This window comes from Thalassophryne amazonica, chromosome 2 (assembly GCF_902500255.1).
Source record: "Thalassophryne amazonica chromosome 2, fThaAma1.1, whole genome shotgun sequence".
Classification (NCBI taxonomy): domain Eukaryota; kingdom Metazoa; phylum Chordata; class Actinopteri; order Batrachoidiformes; family Batrachoididae; genus Thalassophryne; species Thalassophryne amazonica.
Genome location: NC_047104.1, coordinates 82480969 through 82507255, shown reverse-complemented (window position 1 = coordinate 82507255; position 26287 = coordinate 82480969). Strand labels below are relative to the sequence as shown.

General features: G+C 42.5%; 1 protein-coding gene across 1 annotated transcript in view; it reads left to right on the top strand.

Annotated features, from left to right (window-relative positions):
* The window catches only part of LOC117503826 (globoside alpha-1,3-N-acetylgalactosaminyltransferase 1-like), a 36715-nt gene extending 26910 nt beyond the window's left edge, over positions 1-9805 (top strand). The window contains exon 6 of the mRNA XM_034163091.1: positions 9658-9805. Coding sequence (XP_034018982.1) covers positions 9658-9805 — 148 coding nt within the window. The remainder of the gene's footprint in view (positions 1-9657) is intronic.
* The last annotated feature ends 16482 nt before the right edge of the window (positions 9806-26287 follow it).

Genomic DNA, 26287 nt, shown 5'->3' with positions numbered 1-26287 from the left:
CCGGGGGCACACCACCATCCTCACGATAGTGGACCGGTTCTCCAAGGTGGCCCACTTCGTGGCCCTCCCGAAGCTCCCGTCGGCCCAGGAGACAGCGGACCTCCTGGTCCACCATGTCGTACGTCTGCATGGGATACCAACAGACATCGTCTCAGATCGTGGTTCCCAGTTTTCCTCGCAGGTTTGGAGGAGTTTCTGCCGGGAGCTGGGGGCCACCGTGAGCCTCTCGTCTGGGTATCACCCACAGACCAACGGACAGGCAGAACGGGCTAACCAAGAGCTGGAGCAGGCCCTGCGCTGTACTACATCCGCGCACCCGACGGCTTGGAGTGAACACCTGGCCTGGATCGAGTATGCGCATAACAGCCAAGTGTCCTCTGCCACCGGCCTCTCCCCATTCGAGGTGTGTCTGGGGTACCAGCCCCCTTTGTTTCCTGTGGTGGAGAGAGAGATCGGTGTGCCCTCGGTCCAGGCCCACCTGCGGAGATCCCGTCGGGTGTGGCGCACCGCCCGTTCGGCCTTGTTGAGGGCCCAGACGAGGGCGAAGACCCATGCAGACCGTCGACGGTCCCCGGCCCCCGCATATCAGCCCGGGCAGGAGGTGTGGCTATCTATGAGGGACATCCCCCTCCAGGTCGATTCTCCCAAACTCAAGGACCGGTACATCGGGCCCTATAAGATCCTCAAGGTGCTCAGTCCCGCCGCAGTGAGGCTCCAACTCCCGGCCTCACTGCGGATCCATCCGGTATTTCATGTGTTGAGACTAAAACCACATCACACCTCACCCCTCTGTACACCCGGCCTGGTGCTGCCTCCTGCACATATCATCGACGGGGAGCCGGCTTGGACTGTGTGCCAGCTCCTGGACGTCCGTCAGATGGGCCGGGGTTTCCAGTATTTGGTGGACTGGGAGGGGTATGGACCCGAAGAACGCTCCTGGGTGAAGAGGAGCTTCATCCTGGACCCGGCTCTCCTGGCCGATTTTTACCATCGCCACCCGGACAAGCCTGGTCGGGCGCCAGGAGGCGCCCGTTGAGGGGGGGGTCCTGTTGTGTGGGCCGCCAGAAGAGGAGGTACTGCTGGCCCACCACCAGAGGGCGCCCTGTCTGAAGTGCGGGCTTCAGGCACGAGAGGGCGCTGCCGCTCCACAAGAGCGGCCGGGGTGACAGCTGTCACTCATCGGCTATGACAGCTGTCACCAATCATCTGCGCCTCACCCCTAATAAAAGCAGGACGTCACCTCCACCACGTCGCCGAGATATCGTTCTACCAAGGAGGTAACTTTCTCAGCCTGAGTGTTACTAACGTTGTTTTCAGTAAATACGTTGCTGCAGCTGTCTTCCTGAAGAACCGGCGTATGCCACGACTGCTTCGCTCTGCATCCCGCCAGATAAGTGATTGACAGTAGTTGCACGAGTGTGGATGAGAGGTGGAGGTGGAATAACCACCATACTTGTTACGGGGTGTACACACACCCACACCTGACTATTTTTGCTCTTCGCCAGCAGTACCAGATTCGACACGCGGAGACGGTGGCCACCTGGGGGACTCGGAACCTGGCGGCTCCAGTATTCTCCTGGTTCGGTGGCAGAGGAAATCGTGTGGTTCTGGTTCTTCTCCAGACGGACGTCTCCTATCGTCGAGCCTGCCCACACGACACCTTGATTGATTGACTTTGTATACATTCTATAATCTGCTGTGTGTAGTTGTGGCATTCACAACAGTAAAGTGTTCAAATTTGACTTCTCCTACTGTCCGTTCATTTGCGCCCCCTGTTGTGGGTCCGTGTCACTACACTTTCACAACAGTCTGTGCCTGAAATAAGCAGTTCTGCTGGATCTGGATGAGTTACAGCCTGCTCCACTTGGTTCCTCTGTGGAGCAGGCTTTGGAGGGATCTGGAGCAAGACCAGTCTCAGAGGCGGCATTTCTGTAACAGGAGGCAGGAGGTAAGCGGCCAGCTTCTGTGCTGCTGCGTGCATAGGTGGAGCGATGGCGTCTTCTGAGAGCATGATTACATGTGGTTGATCACAGCAGGTGGCGCTAATCTCAGACTCAAACAAAAAGTCCATGGGGTCCTCGATGCAGGAAGGAACCTAGCCCTGCTTAAACTGCGTCTTTATGTCCTTTAGCTCTGGGAAAGCGGCTAGCAGCTCAGGCCCAGCTAAAAAGATCTGTTCGAGAGTCGAGATAATGTGCTGTTTGCTCCGCTGACTGTGGCAGTCCTGATACTCAAAAAAAGTCATGAAATTGAGCAATAACGTAGCCGTGTCCTGGAGTGCTGTCTGCTCTGACTCAGAAAAATCAACCTCTTCCAAGTCAATCCAGTCTGACTCGTCATCAGCAGTCAGAAGGTGCGCCTCAGGGTACCTCATCCAATCTGGCAGTCTTTTCTCACAAAAATGTCATCTAGGCTCTGGAGCTCTGGGAAAGTGTCATACAGCCATGGATTTGAATCAAGTAGCTCCTAGGTTTGCTCCAGATAATCAAATTTTTCCCTGGGAGAATAGCAGTCTCGAAAACATATAAAAAAAAGAGAGGTCATCCAAAATCCTCTTAATTACCCAATGTCCTGATTCATGGAGAAAGCATCAGTGGACGAGGTGGAGCCTGCGGAGTCTATGTACTGGCCAGTTTGTACTGTCAGGACAGCCGGCTGCCCGGCAACCGCAGCAGCTGGACCCACAATGCAGACTCCGAGACTAGACTTAGATGTAAGAGAAAACATGATCCTTATTCCAGGCTCAGTGGAAGAAACAAAATGGAAAATAGAATAAACACATGATGAAAATAGACAACTAATAAAACAAAGCTGGGGCAGATGGAGAGCAAACCAAAGGAGGAAAAACGGAATCGAAACCTGGAACCGGGCCAAAACCTGACAGTCAGTTCATTCACAGAAATGTGAATGGTCACGAGGGGAGCTATAAGAGAAACAAGAGCACAGCATCCATCCCAATTTTATGGGAGAATATTCCTCAACACTTTCCCCCCACAAAACCAGTATACATCCTATCGAGCATATTTAAATTTGGCAGAAATGGCTATCCCAATAATGTCAATAATCCATGAGCGCTATCTCAAATTTATATGCTCCATTTTTTCTCATGAAGGATTCATGCATTGTATGCAGGTATACTTATTAAAGATAGATACAAATCTGGGGGAATTACATTGGACAAAGCCAAAGGGAATAATTTATCCATATACATACAATTGCCGTGTGGATTCACAGTAATATGTAACCACAGTAGACAATGGATATCCTTATCTATAATTTTGGCATGGTATGCCATAACGGAAACTATAAATGCTGGTTTCGGTCCTGCACAAACTACACACCCATCTATGTGCAGCATTACAATTTCATCCAGTCCACGAATTCCAACAATTAAAACCGGTTTCCCAATTTAACACCAAATCCTCAATTAAATTGACCAGTTGTATCATAACATCCAAAAACTGAAAAAAAAACTATAGGATTTCCACTTAACTGTCTTTGTTGTGGATTTATTTTCACTGTAAAATAAGCCATAGGATCTTTGCCTGACATATCTACCCATAAAATTAATGAAAATTCCCATAGACTCCCTTTAAATTCCTTCCAAGGAGATTCCTTTAGATTTTTAATGGAAAGGGATAAAGGATTATATTTGCCAGGTTGTTAGGGGGTTACACTGAAGTCGAATCAATTGTATATTCTGTTGGAAAGGTTTCCAGGGGTCTTGTTTTGCCTCAAATCTCCATCCATTAGGACCAGTATTCCACCATAGGTAACTCCATCCTGAACACCATTGTTCATTTTTCAATTGCCCTGTTGTGAACTATGTATGACTCTTTCAATGTAGACTCATATCTCCGATAATATAGGTCCCATTTTCACAATCCAATACATCACATAGATCAAACAAAAAAAGTAGTGTCTGTGGATTGATTATACATTAACACCAAATTCTCACGGACCGATTTTTTATGTAGGGAGTGACGACTTGTCCAAGGATGTTCCCGCCAACTCAATGTTAACACTGCATATGAAATTATAACCATATGGATCCCCATCTGGGTCCTTGTAGGGGAACCCCATAGAATATGCATGTTAACCCACCAAAAGTGCACTTACCCTCCTAATCTCCCACTGAAAGAAAATATCCCTCTTTTTCTGATAGAAGTAAAAACTTAAACAGGACCAATATCACATTAAGCTGTACATACAGTGGTATGTAAAAGTTTGGGCACCCCTAAGGATTTCCATGATTTTCCTTTATAAATCACTGGTTGTTTGGATCCGCAATTTCAGTTAAATGTATCATATAGCAAACACAGTGATATTTGAGAAGTGAAATGAAGTTCATGGGATTTACAGAAAGTATGCAATAATTCTTTAAACAAAATTAGGCAGGTGCATAAATTTGGGCACCCCAACAGAAAAAATACATCAATGTTTAGTAGATCCTCCGTTTGCAGAAATAAATCAAATCAAATCAATTTTATTTATATAGCGCCAAATCACAACAAACAGTTGCCCCAAGGCGCTTTATATTGTAAGGCAAGGACATACAATAATTACAGAAAAACCCCAACGGTCAAAACGACCCCCTGTGAGCAAGCACTTGGCGACAGTGGGAAGGAAAAACTCCCTTTTAACAGGAAGAAACCTCCAGCAGAACCAGGCTCAGGGAGGGGCAGTCTTCTGCTGGGACTGGTTGGGGCTGAGGGAGAGAACCAGGAAAAAGACATGCTGTGGAGGGGAGCAGAGATCAATCACTAATGATTAAATGCAGAGTGGTGCATACAGAGCAAAAAGAGAAAGAAACACTCAGTGCATCATGGGAAGTCTAAGTCTATAGCAGCATAACTAAGGGATGGTTCAGGGTCACCTGATCCAGCCCTAACTATAAGCTTTAGCAAAAATGAAAGTTTTAAGCCTAATCTTAAAAGTAGAGAGGGTGTCTGTCTCCCTGATCTGAATTGGGAGCTGGTTCCACAGGAGAGGAGCCTGAAAGCTGAAGGCTCTGCCTCCCATTCTACTCTTACAAACCCTAGGAACTACAAGTAAGCCTGCAGTCTGAGAGCGAAGCGCTCTATTGGGGTGATATGGTACTATGAAGTCCCTAAGATAAGATGGGACCTGATTATTCAAAACCTTATAAGTAAGAAGAAGAAATTTAAATTCTATTCTAGAATTAACAGGAAGCCAATGAAGAGAGGCCAATATGGGTGAGATATGCTCTCTCCTTCTAGTCCCTGTTAGTACTCTAGCTGCAGCATTTTGAATTAACTGAAGGCTTTTCAGGGAACTTTTAGGACAACCTGATAATAATGAATTACAATAGTCCAGCCTAGAGGAAATAAATGCATGAATTAGTTTTTCAGCATCACTCTGACACAAGACCTTTCTAATTTTAGAGATATTGCTCAAATGCAAAAAAGCAGTCCTACATATTTGTTTAATATGTGCATTGAATGACATATCCTGATCAAAAATGACTCCAAGATTTCTCACAGTATTACTAGAGGTCAGGGTAATGCCATCCAGAGTAAGGATCTGGTTAGACACCATGTTTCTAAGATTTGTGGGGCCAAGTACAATAACTTCAGTTTTATCTGAGTTTAAAAGCAGGAAATTAGAGGTCATCCATGTCTTTATGTCTGTAAGACAATCCTGCAGTTTAGCTAATTGGTGTGTGTCCTCTGGCTTCATGGATAGATAAAGCTGGGTATCATCTGCGTAACAATGAAAATTTAAGCAATGCCGTCTAATAATACTGCCTAAGGGAAACATGTATAAAGTGAATAAGATTGGTCCTAGCACAGAACCTTGTGGAACTCCATAATTAACCTTAGGCTGTGAAGAAGATTCCCCATTTACATGAACAAATTGTAATCTATTAGATAAATATGAGTCAAACCACCGCAGCGCAGTGCCTTTAATACCTATGGCAAATATAAATATAACAGCCCCTAAACACTTCCTATAGCTTCCAATGAGAGTATTGGATTCAGGTTGAAGGTATTTTGGACCATTCTTCTTTACAAAACATCTCAGGTTTGTTGGATTCTGAGCATGGGCAGCCCACTTAAAATCACATCACAGATTTTCAATAATATTCAGGTCTGGGGACTGTTGTACTTGTTCCTCTGCATGAATGCGTTGGTTGATTTTGAACACTGTTTAGGGTTGTTGTCTTGTTGAAAGATCCAGCCCCGACGCAACTTCAACTTTGTCGCTGATTCATGAACATTGTTCTCAAGAATCTGCTGATATTGACTGGAATCCACGTGACCCTCAACTTTAACAAGATTCCCAGGACCTGCACTGGTGACACAGCCACACAGCATGATAGGGGTGCCCAAACCTTTGCATACAACTGCATCGAACAAGTGCATTTTTTAATTTATTTGACTTTTTATTTTATTTTAACTTATCTCATTACCACTTAAATTGGTGAACCTTGTTGATCGACAGGGACAGGAATTTCAGACACAGACCCTCACTTTAATACAACCAACGTAAATTTTACATTAATCAATAATGCAGAAATTCAACAACAGGTTTTCTGCACACCTTACCAAGGCGCCTTTTAGTTGGTTGTACAAAAATCAAGTCCGTCGTCTTACCAGTGGGGTTCATGTAAACCTCGCCGGGAACAGTTTTACATCCGGGCCATGGCACCAATTGTTACTCCCTCCCGGCTCTTACTGTAATGCTGTCCCTCACAAAGTACAAACTCAAACTATTCTGCACTTTTAAATTGCTTCAAAGTCACAGTGGAAATCATGCCTGGATTCTGAAGAACTTCTCTCACGCATGAGATCCGGCCACCATTGTTCCCCGTGGGCATTCGAGGGAGGTCCCACCCCCTGCCACTGACCCGCACGATAACGGGACATACTTTCTGAGATTTATAATGTAGCCTTAATCTCTTTGTTCTGGGTGGTAAAATCGGTTAAATCCAGTTTGACATGTACATTCTAACAAGTAACAGACTAAAAGTATGTGAAACTAAGAATACATTCCTTAAGTAAAATAACTTCTTAATACCAAAACTACTTAATACCAAAACAAATAAAGAAAACAAATAACTAAACATGAGTTAAACACACAAATCTAACTCTTCCTATATATCCGTGTGTATATATGTCTGACCATGCTGGACGAATGTCAATCTTTTTCTTAAAATAACTATTTTTGTGTGAATTTGTATCTCAATGCCAATCATGTCTTAGGGCCTCTTCACACATAGTGCGAAGTTTGGACAAAGTGCACACTTAGTGCACATGTTGCAGGAATCGTGTGCAAACCGTGTAATGTCGTCCCTTCCTCCAATGCCTCATACACCCATTGCTACAACTATTTGCGCACACAAGCGCCTGAAAGAGAAAGTGTGGGCTGTGTGAACCCATCGCACCCTTTCGGGGTGCAATGGGTTCCAGATGACAAATTCCAGATGCCACCCACGAACATGTAACACCGCTCGCATGGTACTTAGAAAATGTGTGGCCAGTCGCACTCTTCACATGACAACAGACTGCAGGCGACCACTGTTGTACTGCTGTGAAATCTGTCTAAGTTCCCCACGAGTATGACTTTGCAAACACACACACTGACACGTGGGTGTGTGCGCTCCAGTCACAGGAGGAGTGGCTTCCGACAGAAGCAGCTGTGGTCATCTGTCATTCTGGACACTCCAGCTGGACAACACCTACTGTGTCTGGACACTCATGGACTAACAACTGTCCACTGTGAGGCAGTGTGTCTGACTGTATTTACATGGACATAAATAAAAACATATATCGCCGTGGTGGTGAGAAGCTGCAGCAACCGAGCATACGCACGGAGCGGACACTGACAGCCCCCCAGGTTGAAATGGACCGTCAAGTCAGACAGAACACACAGCGGGCAATCTGACCATCAGTTCACCCACGTGAGCTCTGTTACACATGACGCGGTGTCTGTGCTGTGGTGCGCCATCCACAAGACATGCATGTCGGGCAGAACACGCACGCAGCCGACTAGACGCACCTGACCAGTAGATGTGGACATGATCAGAGCACACTGCTTCTCATTCATGTCATTTCATGACTGTATGTCTGTGACCATGGGTCATCACCAGAGGAACAGATGGACCATATTTGTATTGCTCACTTGATAAATGCTGTGTTTTTGTATGGTGTGGGATTTTAATTTTTTTTTATTATTATTTTTTGTAATACTTCCATGTCCTTCCTGATATGAGGCAGCTTCGCGCAACTTTCAAAGAACAGCTCTGTAGCTCAGTGGTAAAGTCTCTGACTGGGAATCAGAGGTTTTGAAAGGCATGAGTTCATGTCCCGGGTGGTATTTTTTTTTTTATTATTCCACATAAATGGTGCGATGTGGTCCCACAGGTACCGGCTGGTTTTTATTTCTTATTTATTCCAAATAAGCGGCGCGATGTGGTTCCACAGCTGGTTTTTATTTCTTCCACATAAGCGGAGCCATGTGGTGCACCTGGCACTGTTCCTGCTCGACAGACACCGGCACAGGCAGGCGTGCACGAACCCAGTGTGAGAGTTCGTGCACGCCTGCCTGTCAGCGCGATGTTTTGTGCGCTAATTTTAACTGTTTCGTGCTGTTTTCATCCAAACTTCGCACTATGTGTGAAGGGGCCATTAACAAACTCACATTTTGTCTGTTAAAACTATATAAGAGTAAGTACACCTCTTTGTACATCTCACCTTCAAACACAGCCTCATACAACCATCCATGAAAAATCTACTTAAGCTCCCAATTTTCTATCGGAACACAAACTTCTTACAGGCTCTGAACTAGTTTTCAAATAAAAGATTTTTGAGTTGTGTCAAATTGTAAGGTCTATAGAAGTGGCCAGTTTGTGAACTATGACCACAGATTATGACATACAGACTGCCTACTGCTCAGTGTCCAAGTCCAAGATCACTGCTTCACAACACTCTACAGTACACGCAATCTAGGTGGAGGACTTGCAGACATGAATGCATCTACAATAATGACCTGAATGTAAGTTCTTCCATGACCAGGCCCTGAAAGTTGCCAGGGATTGTATTGAAGTCACCAATGTTCACAACTATGAATACCATTAAATGGAGCTGTAGTGAATGGCTTGGTGGTAATTCTGGGCAGTATAAGGAGCTAAGGAAGTGAAGTGTGATGACTGTGAAGGTACACAAAGAGGCACTCTATCAATCCTGCTGACTTTTAGAAAGGACTTGTCCTTCTGTGGAAACTGACTGCACCAACTATTCCACTGCTCCCTGTGTCAGGAAAGTTATGTGCAAGGATAATTCTGAACAAGATTCAGTCACAAGTACTTTCTGAGAATTGATGGGCTCCTCAGAAAGTTGCTGGAAATCATAGCCTATACACAGGTGCTGTGAGCGCCTTCACCCTCTCCAAAATTTTCATGTGCATGGGTCACAGTTTGCATATGCACATTTCGACATCTTGTTTGTTTTTATGAATTACAACGTATGCATTTAAATTGTCATGTTTGTCTTTAAGGTACCTTTTTGTGCATGCACAATGAGGCTTCTGTTCTCTTTCTTGTTTTTTTTTTGTTTTGTTTTGTTTTTTTGCTTACATTTTACTATGATTCTGAGACCAGAAACTAAGTGTACTTTATATATGGTTGCCATGCAGGTACCTGTTATACAACAAACCAACCAAGGTGCTGTCTCCAGAGTATCTGTGGTCTGACTATGATAAGAAACCAGAAGACATCAGAGTCATCAGGATTTCTCAGCTGGTCAAGAATTATGAAGAAGTGCGGCCCAATGGCGGGCATTGACAGAGAGTTGATTCTCAGGGAGAGAGAGCGAGAGAGAGAGAGAGAGAGAGAGAGAGAGAGAGAGAGAGAGAGAGAGAAAACTAAACATTGGTGATGGGTTTTTAAGGAAGGATATTCATCACAGTACAGACCTGTATCTATACCCAACATGCTTTATTTCACAATGTAAAAAAAATGTCAGTTTTCCACAGGGTTTAATCATTTGTGGGGTAATTATAATAATATAGCTCTGGCTTAATTAGAGGTCAGCATTTGATTCAAAATGCTGTTGCTGAAATGTTGACTAGAAACAGAAAGTTTGACCATATTAGCCTGATTTTGGCCTCCATTCACTGGCTTCCTGTCCCTGTGAGGTCAGATTTTAAGATTTTGTTTTTAACTTACAAAATCCTTCATGGACAACCACTGTCTGGCTGACCAAATTAAATCTTAAGTACCGTCCCCTGTTATGCGTTATCAAGATGGAGCATTACTGTTAAACAGAAGTCATCAGGCCACAGATCTTTCTCTTACTGTACACCTGTTCTGTGGCGCAATCTACTCGCTGAGATAAAACATTCTGACTCTGGAGTCATTCAACTCCAGATTAAAGACCCATCTGTTTTTCCTTTTATGTCTATATCAAGCTGCCAGTGACCGCATTAGTATCCTCTGTGTTACTCTATTGGTTTCCTGCTGGGAATTAGTGCTGTATGTGCTGTTATTCCCCCGTCACACAGAGCCAGAATTACGCAGAATGGCATCAGATTGACGAATCACCGCTCATCCGAAAAGTGTCCATTTGCAGTTCAAAAACATTCTGACAGTCATCTGTGAGAGTCCACACAGTTGGTCAAAATCAGCCGGCAGCTTCAAAACCCTCCGGACGCCGTCGAGATGGGACACCTACCCGACGTCGGTTCATGTGTAATCTGAGCACCATCTGGCTGCAATTTACATATTCTGATAACATCAAAACAGTATCTGAAACAATCTGATTGCAGCTGATTGAGCTCTGAGATGGTCACAGCAAAGCCTGCTGACATAACAGGACAGGAGCACAAATTCATTCAAATACATTCTGTGACACTGCATGAAATTAAAAGTGAATTGGGGGGGGGGGGGGGGGGGTTATGGTTAGGGTTGGGGGTAGGAGTAGGGTTTGTAATAGTGAGTTTAAAAAAAACCCCGTCACGGAAATTTGAATCATTTTGTGACAGGAGCACGATAAACAAAACAAACAACCAAAAAAAAAAAAAAAACGTGAAACTGGGCTGTAAGATGTGTATCAAGTAAAATGACAACAACATAAAAGTTTAAAAAAGAGAGAAGAGAAAGTTCACTGGCTGTGTCTATAGAATGTTGTGCATATGTGGGAAGTTGGTGCACTGACAGCACAGTTCAACAGCAGTTATGGAGTCCAGCTGGACAAATAAAATCTAGCAATGCAAGTATATACTGAACACCTAAGGGATTTTTCACTGGATTGTACACAAGCAGGCAATCACTGACAGTTGTCAGCCTTTTTGTGCACGCTCTTGATGGACACCTGCTGTCCTCACGCACACCCATGTGCGCCCCACATGTGTACACAGCATGGGTGGCACAGCGTTTATGAGCACACATACACGCAGCTGAATAAACATTTCGGCCACACACTCACACACAGCTTTGATCACCTGTTTTACTCATGTGCACACACACGTAGCGGCTCGTTCAGCCATTGTGAACACGTGCGCAGCTGAGTGGACACTTCATGTGGCCACATAGTCGCATGTCGGTACCGTCTGACAGCAGTCTGTGTCATCTGACTGTTGTCTGAAATATGTTTGGGCTGCATCCTACAGGTATGCATGAAGCAGTCCGGATGCATTCTGACACGGCTGACCACACCTTTTTTCCTCCCAGCTGCGTTCAGATTATGACCATATTTGCTGTGTTGGCCTGGTTCCTGCACATTCTTGCTATGTATGACGGGGGCTTTAGCTCCAGCCGATTGACTCTGCTGTCTTGTGGGCCTTTAACATCGCGCATTCAAATACATCACACATCGCTCTAAAACCCATTAGTTTCAATGAGAAGTTTCGCACATATGATGCATTGCTCTGTGAGGCATCAAAAACCATGGAGGAACACACTGAGCCGTGAACTCGCACTGCAGCTTGACGTCAAGCTCACCACAGTCAAAGGTCAACCAATGTAACTTTCACCGCTGCGTACTGTGACGTATCTTCGCACATCCAATAGAAATGAGGCATCAGCAGAAAACACAGAATACAATAGAGTGCAGAACTGTGTGGCAGAAGAAGATCAGAGAGCTGCTGCTAATTTATACACAACAGTTTTCAAAAGAAAAATCCTTACCAATGTTTTTTTTGTATCTCAAGATGAATTTCTGATAACTTTCCATTTTGAAAATAAAAAAGTTTCTTACATTCGAAAACGTGTAATTAATACAATTTGAAGTTTCAAAAAATTACATTTCTTAAAAAATGTTTGACCTTGGACATTTTTTTTAGAAAAATAAAATAGCGTGAAAAGTAATGTGTACAAGAGAGTAAGCTGAGCGACCTTATGTCAAAAAGTGATTTATGGCCCTGTCAGCCAATCAGAATCGACTACGTCACTAAGCCCCACCCCCATGATGTCACATCCAATCAGAATCGATTACATCACTATGTCCTGCCCCTAAGCCCTCCCCTAGTCCCGCCTCCAAGCCCCGCCCCTGGCTCCTCCCCCAGCCCCGCCCTGGCTCCTCCCCTAACCCCGCACCTGGCTCTTCCCCTAGCACCACCCCCAAGCTCCGCCCCTAGCTCCTCGCCTAACACTGCCCCCAAGCTCCACCACTAACCCCGCCCCTAGCACCTCCCCTAACCCCGCCCCAAGCTCCGCCTCCAAGCCCTACCTCCCCTCCCACCCGGGTCTAATATTTTAATGTCATTTTATTTCATGAATTAAAGAACGATTAAAAAAATACCTAAATCTTTTTTAATGTATTAAAGAATTAACTAATTCTGAAATAATTAAACATAAATCAGTGTCTAATATTTAATACCCCTTTAATATTTTTTAATTCTTAAATTAAAGCGTGTCCTTTTATGGTTTTTAATGCCTCAATTAAAGAAGAATTAAAAAAATACCCGTATCTTTTACACAATTATGGGAGGTTTTCTTCAATTTACTGATTAAACACGAATATTTTAATACCCCTTTAATATTTTTTAATTTTTAAATTAATGCGTCTCCTTTTCTCTTTTTAATTCTTAAAGAAGGGCTAAAAATAACCGTCTCTCGGCTGTAACGGCTGTAAGTCTTTGCAGCAAGACGGTCAAATACCCACGCATAGAGCTCCTCACGGAAACATGACCCCACGGCTGCAATACCTGTTGCAGATGCTAGCTGTGTGCGTGTGTGTGTGTGTGACCTGCGCAGCGGGGGTGTCACGCCGGATGGTCTTTTATAACATAGTAGAGAAGCTTGAATCTTTGGTTGAAGCTTGAATGTTTTATTACACCCGATTTCCTGATGACAGGTCGTTCGCTGGGCTTGTTTGAAGACAGAAAAACAAAGCTTATTCTTAGTCACGATAGATGCAGTTTCTTTTAAGATATTACCCGGTCGATCAGGGACTGCGGGACACCCGCTGATCGGAGATGCCGCCTGAGGTGATGAAGGCGGAAAAAACAAAGTTTCTTCTCCGTCACTCCTGACAGCGTGGCTGGGTGTCAGGCCAGATGGTATTTTTAGAGCAAAAGGTGCCAGTAAGTGTTTTTCACAAAAACCTCGTTTGAAAAACAATTTACCCTTTTCAACAATATTATAGGAAAGAACACAGGCTGTATAAGGTTTAGAATATGTGGTTTATTACATTCATTAAAGTCACACACACAGAAAAAAGCAATTGTTCATGTTTATTAAACACAGCATACGTGAAGGAAAACAAGAAAAAGTACTTGTTCCAGTTACCTGAAGAAAAAAGCATATATTCATGGTTATTAAACACAAATTTGGTCCACTTACATGAAGAAAAAAGCATACGTCCATGTTTATTAAAGGGTAACCATCAGGCTGTCGCAGTAAATTAGCTGATAGATGATTATTGTGTCTCCAGCTGCGTATAATAAACTCAACTCCCCTATGGCGAGTCTGCTCAAAGCCACTTTTTTAAGGCAACAAGTTCGCATATTTTTTTTGTAAAGTCAACTTATTATATTTTACACATTTTGGGATTCAACGTTCACATGCCAGCAGCTTGGATGTTAAGTCCTAAATCTAAACATTTTCTTTGCTCACTTGTATTGCTGCAAGTTCCTGCTTTACCACCTCATTCTGACCAAGAAACATCTGAAGTGGGTCAAAAAATAACTGAAACTGTTCTTGAAAGCAGCTTTCTCCAGGTTAGTTTTTAATACACCCTGAAGACATCAAGATTCTCTGATCAGATTTCTTGGGAGACTTTCCAAAAGGGAGACATCTATTCTTTTAATATGAAAATCAGCCATCAGCATTTTATGTCAAGTGTTCCCTGAAAATCACAGATAACTGAATGACGGAGAACTGAAGCAACAACTTTGAAGTTTCAAATAAAACAGGGTTCATCAGCATTTTCTGGTTTATCAGAATCTGAATCAGAACAGCTTTTAATGGCCAAGTATCCACAGAATACACGGAATTTGACTTTGGTTTGAGCCGCACTCTCTCTGTACACTGTAAATGCATGCTAACATACAAACGAATTAAGTTAACCAGACTCAGTTTTCAAGCTGTAGCTTCAAGAAAATTAAGTTGACCTGAATATGATGAATGAACAAAACTATTTTGAGAATTAAGCCGTCACTTGCTGGATGCTCACAGTAAATACATTACTGTAATTTAATTTTTTCAGTACAGCAAAACAAACAAGTTACTGTAATCTAGATTTTAAGTGTATTTGAGTACTGCACACTCGCAATAATTAAGGTAATCAAATCTGCTTCAAGACAACATAAATTACTTTGTAAGGGAGCAAGTTTGCATTTTTTTATTATTTTCATTTTTAGTAAAGTCAACTTATTATATTTTACAGTGTAAGGCATGTAGAAATACCCTAAACAGCGAATAAGCCACAGTAAAAATTGTACGTGTTTTTAAAAACCGCTTGTAATTATGAAGAAACTAGTTTAGCTAACAACTCCTACAGAAAGGTGAACATTTATTAAAATGAATCTGAAATACACGAGTTGACCAACATCACGAGGGTAAGAGTTCTAATGTTAAAACTCACTGTTGTTACTCCGCTGTTTTATGATTTGTAAAAGGCTGCACCAGGCACTTGAAAGTTGCACATTTCCGACCAATTCTGTCAAAAAACATTAACAGCCTGTGAGCCGACACACTGCTGTCAGTGTGACAAGAGGAAAGTGTGTCATGTAGAATCTGTGCATTTGTTCAGAGCGTATAATTATAAATCTCAAGTCGTTTTAACGTGGATAAAGATTTAAATGCGGTTGTTTTGCAGAAGTTCCACTGAAAACACACAGAAGCTGTAATTTTTACAATTCACACGCCGTATCTTTGATAGAAACAGTCGGTGGTCATTTATTGAGAAATCTAACTGGCGGAGGGTTTTACGCTTTAAAAGCTTATTTGGTTGCGAAAAGCTCCACAAAAACTTATACTTTTCGAGCTGATGCTGACTGTTTGCATAAATTTTTGGCTGAGTGGGGAAACGTGTTATGTGTTGGACGCAGGACAGAGAACCGACCAGCGTTTGAAGGACCCAGTATAAAATAAGCAGAGCACGGTACAAAGGATAACAAAATTTAATTTATAAGACTGGGGATAGACACCACTTCACAAATTATAGACCTGTTTCTTTGCTTCCACAATTTTCCAAATTATTAGAAAAGTTATTCAATAATAGATTAGACAAATTCATAAATAAACATAAATTACTTACTGATAGTCAATATGGATTCAGAGCACATAGTTCAACATCACTTGCATTAATAGAATCAGTTGAGGAGATTACAAACGCCATAGACCACAAATTACATTCAGTTGGAATATTTATAGACCTTAAAAAGGCTTTTGATACAATTAATCATGACATATTAATCAATAAACTTGAACAGTATGGGATTAGGGGGTTGGTGTTGCACTGGGTGAGAAGCTACTTAAGTAACAGAAAACAGTTTGTGAAGTTGGGGGAATATACATCATCATGCTTGGACAATGCTTGTGGCGTCCCACAGGGGTCAGTATTGGGTCCAAAACTGTTTCTAATTTATATCAATTATATTGTCAATGTTTCCAAAATATTAAAATTAGTATTATTTGCAGATGACACAAGCATTTTTTGTTCAGGGGGGGGATTTGCAGGAGTTACTGAGGAGGATCAGTATAGAAATGGGAAAATTGAAAATATGGTTTGACAGAAACAAATTATCATTAAACTTAAGTAAAACAAAATACATGTTATTTGGCTATTGTAATACAGACATACAGGTTCAGTTACAAGTCGAGGGGGTAGATATTGAAAGGGTACATGAAAATAAGTTTCTGGGGGTGATAATAGATGATAAGATAAACTGGAAGACTCATATAAAACATATACAAAGTTAACTGTCAAGAAGCATTTCAGTTCTAAACAAAGCGAAACATATTCTGGACCACAACTCACTCCGCATTCTTTACTGCTCACTGGTTTTACCATATTTACAGTACTGTGCAGAGGTATGGGGTAATACTTATAAAGGTACAACACAATCACTATCAGTAATGCAGAAAAGAGCTATAAGAATTATTCATAATACTGGCTATAGAGATCATACAAATCCACTATTTTTACAATCCAAATTCTTAAAATTCACAGACTTGGTTCATTTTCAAACAGTACAAATTGTGTATAAAGCAATAAACAATTTACTTCCAGCAAATATTAAAAATATGTTTTTTAACAGATCAGGGGATTACAGTCTGAGGGGGAAATTTAATTTAAAGCATCAGTGGGCACGAACAACATTAAAAGGTTTCTGTATTTCTGTCTGTGGGGTGAGGATGTGGAACAGATTGGGAGTGGGGCTCAATCAATGTCCAAGCATGAACCAGTTCAAACAGCGGTACAAAAATATGTTTTTTTCTGGGTATAGGGAGGAGGAAGGGTAATGAGGGTTAGGGTGTTTTTGTTTTTTGCTTCGGCTTGTAAATATATAGTATTTTGTATGTAAGTAGGTATGTGTAGGTGTATATTTATGTTTGTGTATATATGTGTATGTATATGTGTATGTATGTTGATGTGTGTATGTATATATATATGTGTATGTGTATGTACACTCAACAAAAATATAAATGCAACACTTTTGGTTTTGCTCCCATTTTGTATTAGATGAACTCAAAGATCTAAACTTTTTCCACATACACAATATCACCATTTCCCTCAAATATTGTTCACAAACCAGTCTAAATCTGTGATAGTGAGCACTTCTCCTTTGCTGAGATAATCCATCCCACCTCACAGGTGTGCCATATCAAGATGCTGATTAGACACCATGATTAGTGCACAGGTGTGCCTTAGACTGCCCACAATAAAAGGCCACTCTGAAAGGTGCAGTTTTGTTTTATTGGGGGGGTATACCAGTCAGTATCTGGTGTGACCACCATTTGCCTCATGCACTGCAACACATCTCCTTCGCATAGAGTTGAAGAGAACACCTCTCCAACGTGTCAAACGCCAGCGAATGTGAGCATTTGCCCACACAAGTCGGTTACGACGACGAACTGGAGTCAGGTCGAGACCCCCATGAGGACGACGAGCATGCAGATGAGCTTCCCTGAGACAGTTTCTGACAGTTTGTGCAGAAATTCTTTGGTTATGCAAACCGATTGTTTCAGCAGCTGTCCGAGTGGCTGGTCTCAGACGATCTTGGAGGTGAACATGCTGGATGTGGAGGTCCTGGGCTGGTGTGGTTACACGTGGTCTGCGGTTGTGAGGCTGGTTGGATGTACTGCCAAATTCTCTGAAACGCCTTTGGAGATGGCTTATGGTAGAGAAATGAACATTCAATACACGAGCAACAGCTCTAGTTGACATTCCTGCTGTCAGCAGGCCAATTGCACGCTCCCTCAAATCTTGCGACATCTGTGGCATTGTGCTGTCTGATAAAACTGCACCTTTCAGAGTGGCCTTTTATTGTGGACAGTCTAAGGCACACCTGTGCACTAATCATGGTGTCTAATCAGCATCTTGGTATGGCACACCTGTGAGGTGGGATGGATTATCTCAGCAAAGGAGAAGTGCTCACTATCACAGATTTAGACTGGTTTATGAACAATATTTGAGGAAATGGTGATATTGTGTATGTGGAAAAAGTTTTAGATCTTTGAGTTCATCTCATACAAAATGGGAGCAAAACCAAAAGTGTTGCGTTTATATTTTTGTTGAGTATATATGTATATATATATATATATATATATATATATATTGATATCGGTTTAGGTGTGTAGGAATCTATGTGTATATGTGGCAAAGGGTATCACTGGTTGTTGGGAAGAAGGGGTAGAGATAAATAAGCTGATGCTTCACCCTACCCCTTTTCGGACATGTTGGGTACACAGTAGGAACTTTTTTGTTGTTGTCTTTACTGATCTATCTTGTAATTGTTGTTGTATCAAATGTTCGAAATAAACAGTTTTCATTCATTTTTCATTAATGACATAACAGTGATGTGAAAAAAAGACAACAAATGAGTGCGCGGTCTGGCGTGGTGGATTTACGGTGCGCTCCCAGCTGCACAAACGGTCCGGAGCCAGAAACAGTTCGGACCCAAGGACCCCGCCGACACCCCCCAGGTGGCCGCGACAAACCGAGTCTGTGAAAGAAGAAACCATCATGTGAGTCCACACTCCACACACAGAGAGACCGCTCAAAGGTGTACACAAACAGCAAACACTTCCTGGCTTAATCACTAATCAGCTTCCCTCTCTGCAGGCATGGAACACCCAGTTCACATTACTCAACTGCAGTGGAAGCTGATTAAACGACTAACATAACAGCTCAATATAATAAGGTGTGAGGGACACCACATTTACTGACTGTACAAATGTTAGTCACAAAACCTAACGTACCTCAGGAAGTGTGCTGACGAGCGTGAGACCTCACCCCCTCCTCTTTCACAGACCATGGCATCAAACCTGGACGTTCTCTGCATCCATAATAATGAGATGGCTCTCAAGACGACGATCTCACCCGTCTGGTCACAAGGTCGAGTCTCTGGCAAATACACACTGTGTACTCCAGACTTAAATGTCACCATGCTCCAATCCATGTAGATGCACCACAGCTGTGAGTCCTGACGAGCTGCACTTGATCAGCCTCAGGTGATCAGGGTGAGGTCCTGAAAACTCAGCCACACAGCCACTCAGTCCTAAACGCGTACCACCTGGAAGGAAAAACAAAAGACAGAAACAGAAGACAGAAACAAAAGGCAGCCAGGCACGCCAGGCACCCCAGCCACAACAAAACGTCTGACATTATATAGCCAATATGTTTTTTTTCTTACTTTATGGACCTTTAAAAACTTTAGTCATATTACTAAATCATTGTTTTTCTTTTTTCTTACCTCATGAAGGTGACTCTCTCTCCGTCTCCCGGTGAACTTTCCGTTTATGTAGTGATGGAGTTGCTGATTGATGAAAGTAATCCCTTATTTTAATAAATGTTATAATTAATCATGTAAGTCTCTTCTTTTCCATAGAATTTGTATTGCTGCACCTTAGTTAACTACATAATTTCAATAGGCTATATGTTGTATAGAATAAAGAATACACATTAAAATTGCTAATCGAGGTTATAGTAAAGACACTGCTTAATTGGCTGTCATGAATACTGACAAGGTATCATAAAGGTAATGCTCGAAGTGAGGATTTGTAAATGTTGCCTCAAACTTCCATGCAGTAATTCAGATATGGCGAAACAAGTGAATGATATAAAATATGTAGAGCTTTGTAATTCAATAAATATTTTTGCTTTGTTGAGGATACTAGAAATATTTTTAGATATTTTAGCTTGAACATGTTTTATGTGAGGGACAATATTTAAACGCGTGCTAACGCGATAAAACTTTAAAGGTATGATCGGGAGGCCGCTCTCAACACATCCGGTCCGTTTTAAGGCGAAAAAAAACATTAAAAAATTTTAGGATCAAAGATTTAACACGAGCCGTGACAATTTTTAAACACGTGCAAACACGGTAAAACTTTAAAGGTATGATCGGGAGAGCGTTCTCAACACACCCGAAGCATTTTTTCACAAAAAACGCACATTAAAAAATTCAAGGTCAAAGGTCAACGCTTCTTTCTGCACTTAATAAGGACGTTTTAAATTATCCAAACGTGATAAAACTTTAAAGGTATGATCGGGAGGACGCTCTCACACATCCAACCCATTTTCAGGTGAAAAAAAAAAACATAAAAAAAATTTAGGATCAAAGGTTAACACAAGCTGTCACAACATTTAAAAGTGTGCGAAGAAGGTCCTGGTAGCTGGATACAGGAGGTATTGCCCCTTTTCTTAAGGCAATTACGATATCTTTTCACAAAATCAGAAACCAAATCATCGTTTGCGATAGTATTTTCGGTGTATAAAGACAGCACATCTTGGTACGACACCCCGGTGGCGCTGATATATATTTAATACATGCAGTGACCTTTATTTATTTTATTTGTAAATATTCACAAAAAGGAAACATGGAAATAGAAATGGGAAAAAATATGAGTATGTACATATGTATGTACGGCTATATTTAAATCTCTTTGGTGTTAAAGATATGTAGATGTTTTGTTCATGTGGTTTCTGACATGTCTGGAATAAATTAAAGTGAACCGGAATCTTGGAACCTGAGCTTTATTACTTATATTAGGCTGAAGCTGGGAAAACTAATTCTCCTGTGAGTAGCGTTTTATTCTTTTAGTGCAACTATTAAAAGGTCCACTATTTCTGTATTATCCATCATGACTTTGCTATCCATCCACTTTTGTTCATAATATGGGACCACTACACGCGCGGGGCTGGGGATATTTGCATTTTAAAAGTGTGTGCCTGTGTGTGTATTTGGGGTGTTTAGCGCAAAAGGTCGCACCTCTTTTGACAAACCGGGCCAGCGTCACAGATCTCGTTTGAAGCAATATTTTTATGAGGTCCTGCTGTCTCCCTCGGACCAAGGTGTCAGGCAAAATCCCCTGATCGATGATTACGTGTGTTTTTTGGGTCCACCATAAAACCTGATACCGGTGGGAAATGAGCTTGTTTTGGAGGCTGGTCCAGTTTTCCTGTCCCGCCTCCTGCTGCAGTGTTTTTCCTTCATTCCAGCCGCTGACCGGAGCAGACGTTCATTCTCTCAGAATGAAGTTTTCTTTTTCTTCAGAGTGCAAAAGTCTTTCACGGCAAGTGATTTAAGTAATCTTTTGATAGAAATGCTTCTGTTTTTTTTAAAGATCCTCGGCGGTAAACATTTTTTAAATGATGTTTTTTTGTTAGATAGAGCCCCATGGTGAGAAAAGTTTATTCTGATGGGGCAGAAGAATTCGGCCTGACAAATTAAGCCCAGAGGATCATTTAGACGACACGACGCGCCAGGGACAGACTCTCCTTTATGACGTAAGAAAATCAGCTCATAACTTTTTTAAGTGTAAATATTTCATTAATAAGTATGGTCTGTGTTACAGTTTGTGGATATTCTGTTAGGAGTTTATTTAACGTGGTTTAATCAAGTTTTTTCCCCAGACACAGCAGCAGAGATGTAGTAAACCCTCTGAAATCTCATTTATATTAAAAATACAGGTTAATAACGCGGAGCTGGTGTGTTATAACCGACGGAGGTCTGTCGAACCGTCAACAGGGCGCCGCGGGGACGGACTCGTGTTACACGGTAAGAAGAAAAAATCACATCATGATGTTTTTTTTAAAAGTGTAGGCTAAATATTTAATAAGTCCCATCTTTTCTTTCAGTTTGTGGCGAGACGTGACCGTCGCTTCTGCAAGATGCCCGGAGGTTCCAGGATATTTTGGACTGGTATTAATGAATGTTTTTGAGAGAGAATAATTGCGATGCATAAAAAGTTTATTCTGGTTTAACGAGAAGAAGAAGAAGAATTCAGGCCGACAAATTAAGCCCAGAGGGTTATTAGACGACACGGGGAGCCGGAGAGAGAGTCACCTTCATGAGGTAAGAAAAAAGAAAAACAATGATTTAGTAATATGACTAAAGTTTTTAAAGGTCCATAAAGTAAGAAAAAAAACATATTGGCTATATAATGTCAGACGTTTCCCCACTCAGCCAAAAATTTATGCAAACAGTCAGCATCAGCTCGAAAAGTATAAGTTTTTGTGGAGCTTTTCACAACCAAATAAGCGTTTAAAGCGTAAAACCCTCCGCCAGTTAGATTTCTCAATAAATGACCACCGACTGTTTCTATCAAAGATACGGCGTGTGAATTGTAAAAATTACAGCTTCTGTGTGTTTTCAGTGGAACTTCTGCAAAACAACCGCATTTAAATCTTTATCCATGTTAAAACGACTTGAGATTTATAATTATACGCTCTGAACAAATGCACAGATTCTACATGACACACTTTCCTCTTGTCACACTGACAGCAGTGTGTCGGCTCCCAGGCTTTTAATGTTTTTGACAGAATTGGTCGGAAATGTGCAACTTTCAAGTGCCTGGTGCAGCCTTTTACAAATCATAAAACAGCGGAGTAACAACAGTGAGTTTTAACATTAGACCTCTTACTCTCGTGATGTTGGTCAACTCGTGTATTTCAGATTCATTTTAATAAATGTTCACCTTTCTGTAGCAGTTGTTAGCTAAACTAGTTTGTTCATAATTACAAGCGGTTTTTAAAAACACGTACAATTTTTACTGCGGCTTATTCGCTGTTTAGGGTATTTCTACATGCCTTACACTGTAAAATATAATAAGTTGACTTTACTAAAAATGAAAATAATAAAAAAATGCAAACTTGCTGCCTTACAAAGTAATTTATGTTGTCTTGAAGCAGATTTGATTACCTTAATTATTGCGAGTGTGCAGTACTCAAATACACTTAAAATCTAGATTACAGTAACTTGTTTATTTTGCTGTACTGAAAAAATTAAATTACAGTAATGTATTTACTGTGAGCATCCAGCAAGTGACGGCTTAATTCTCAAATTAGTTTTGTTCATTCATCATATTCAGGTCAACTTAATTTTCTTGAAGCTACAGCCTGAAAACTGAGTCTGGTTAACTTAATTCGTTTGTATGTTAGCATGCATTTACAGTGTACAGAGAGAGTGCGGCTCAAACCAAAGTCAAATTCCTTGTATTCTGTGGATACTTGGCCATTAAAAGCTGTTCTGATTCAGATTCTGATAAACCAGAAAATGCTGATGAACCCTGTTTTATTTGAAACTTCAAAGTTGTTGCTTCAGTTCTCCGTCATTCAGTTATCTGTGATTTTCAGGGAACACTTGACATAAAATGCTGATGGCTGATTTTCATATTAAAAGAATAGATGTCTCCCTTTTGGAAAGTCTCCCAAGAAATCTGATCAGAGAATCTTAATGTCTTCAGGGTGTATTAAAAACTAACCTGGAGAAAGCTGCTTTCAAGAACAGTTTCAGTTATTTTTTGACCCACTTCAGATGTTTCTTGGTCAGAATGAGGTGGTAAAGCAGGAACTTGCAGCAATACAAGTGAGCAAAGAAAATGCTTAGATTTAGGACTTAACATCCAAGCTGCTGGCATGTGAACGTTACCGTGAAGTGTTGAGATAAGATAAGGATTTGATGTTTGAATCCCAAAATCTATCAGCTAATTTACCACGACAGCCTGATGGTTACCCTTTAATAAACATGGACGTATGCTTTTTTCTTCATGTAAGTGGACCAAATTTGTGTTTAATAACCATGAACATATGCTTTTTTCTTCAGGTAACTGGAACAAGTACTTTTTGTTATGTGCAGACGCAGGTTGAGGAGCGGACCAACGTCTGACCGAACCCAGCGCTAAATAACCAGAAAGCGGTTCCAAAAACAAAACAAATTTATTTCCCTCTTGTGCAATACTTTGTGTACAACATAAATGTGCGGTCGTCTGGCGAGGTGAAGGACGGCGCGCTCTCCAGCGCCCAAATGGCTCAAAGCTCTGCGCTTCTGGACCCAGACTCACCGCCGAACACCCCCCACGTGGATACGACAAACTGACTCTGTGAAGGATGGAAAAGGTGAGGTAAGTCAACAGAGCTACAACAAATATCCTTCAAAGGCACACACTATCAGCAACACATTCAGGTCTGAATTTAAGCTTTATGTAAATGAGCAGCTTCTCACAACAGGTGGAGGATCATCAATCCGTACGCCACGGCAGTGAGAAGCAAACTGCACAGTTCTCATCACTGTTCAAATATACTGCGTACCAAAATACCAAATTACTGTTAACACTTATTCAGACAATCATCACCTCTGATGTGTGCTGACAGCATGTGTCCCTCACCCGTCCTCCTTCACAGGCACGATGTGTTAAACCCTGGCGCGGTCCTCAGCGTCTCACAAATGAATGTCACAAGGTCGAGTTCACAGCAATTCTGCTCGAATCACTCATGGCTTAAATGCAGAACGCCATCTCATTATCTGCTTCAGCTGAAAGTCTTTAAGTTTGCACGTGAGCATCATCCACAGGTGCTGCAAGTCATTAGGCCTGCACGTGAACATCCTCCACAAGTGCAGCCAATAATGCTGATGAGGGTGAAGGATTCTTCTGCCAGCACCTTCTCCACAGACGAAAACCAGTTTGCATACCACCTGGAGAGCAAAGGAAAGAAAACAACACCAAAATGTCCAGCCAAACCCCCCAACACACAACAGTACCCCCCCATCAACGGGAAGCCTCCCGGCGACCGAACAGACCAGGCCCGAGAACAGCATCTCCCTCCGGGGTCACGTCAGGAAGCAGACGGCGTAACGCTCCCAAGGTCCACCGCAGACAGCAGGACAGGGCACCGCGGCTGGAAGGCCGGCTGGCATCAACAAAAAAACCCCAAAGAGTCCCATATACAACCCAACATACAAGAAAAAACACAAAAGCCACCCAAACCCTCCCCAGGGGACCGTCCCATCCAACCCCGGGAAGAAAAGAAAAACTCCCAAATCCAATAACCCAACACAGCCCCAACAACACAATACAAACATAAATCCACAAAGAAAAATAACAAACAACCCCCCCAGAATGACGTGCAGAGCCCAACCCCCCCCCCAGAAGACCTTTACCGCCAGTTCCAGGAGAAACAGCCAAAGCCGGAATCCCACAGAGGTCCCCAGGTATTTATGGAGCAACAGCGCCCCCCAGAGGACCGTACCATCAACCCCAGGAGGCACCCTCCCCACAACCCAGGAACCCTAGACCCGGCCACACTTGGCTAGTTGGCCCCACAATCAATTCCCCCCCAGAGGACCGTCCCATCAACCCTGGAGGTGGAACCTGGAAGGAAACATAAAAAACACAAAAATCCAACCCCCGGCGGACTTCATTAAACCACCCCGGGGGCAAATAAAACAACCGGCAAACCCTGTTACCCCCCCAGCACCCCGAAAGACCCCAGATCACTCCCAGAGCCTAACGTCAGCTCAATTTTGGCAAACGGCACAAAACTACCAAGGTGGGGAAGGAAACAGGAAAAACTAACCCAGTCCCGTCCCCAAAGTGCAGCGGAAAACCCGAAATACTTCCGGTGCCCCAAACCGACCATACCACCAGCCCATCGGGAGGGGTGGAACTACTGAAATGGCGAATGGCACAGATCGGCCCACCACTCCGACCGAGGTACGTTCCCGCTGCACCATACCCCGGTAACACCTATGACGAACGGTCAAAGGCCCACCGGGGCTGGATAGGAACCGGGCATCAACCAAACCAAAAAAAACGCCCCTGACAACCCCCCCCAGGTGCAGAGGTTTTCTGAGAAATGCTCAGCGTGACCAACCTGCACCACCCCACAACCCACAAGATAAATGGTCTTAGAGCATGTGAGGTTGGGGTTAGGGAAGCAGGGAAATAAAAAACAACAAAACAAACAACCCGATCCTCAAAAAGAAATTACCTAAGTCCAAAAAATGAAAACATATGATTACCTGAGTCCAGCCGAGCTCCGAACTGCCAGTCGTTCACTCCACCAGAACCGCCTCTAAGTCCCCAAATAATTTATAACCCCTTACATAAAAACAAAAACAGCCCAAATCACTAAACAACCAAGGATCTGCCCCTTTTTTTTTTTTTTTTTTGTGTCCATTGTAATGCCTGTCTAAGAACACCTGGAGATACGTCATCACTACCTTTCTTGACGCTTATGTGACCGGGGCAATATGGCGGCTTCAGCTCGTCCGAGCTGCATGGGCTCATCCGCAAGAGGAGCCAGAGGTCCCATCGGAGGAGTCTCAGTGGGACGAGGAAGAAGAGGCAGCCCTGATCTGTGTCGGGGAAAGCCCC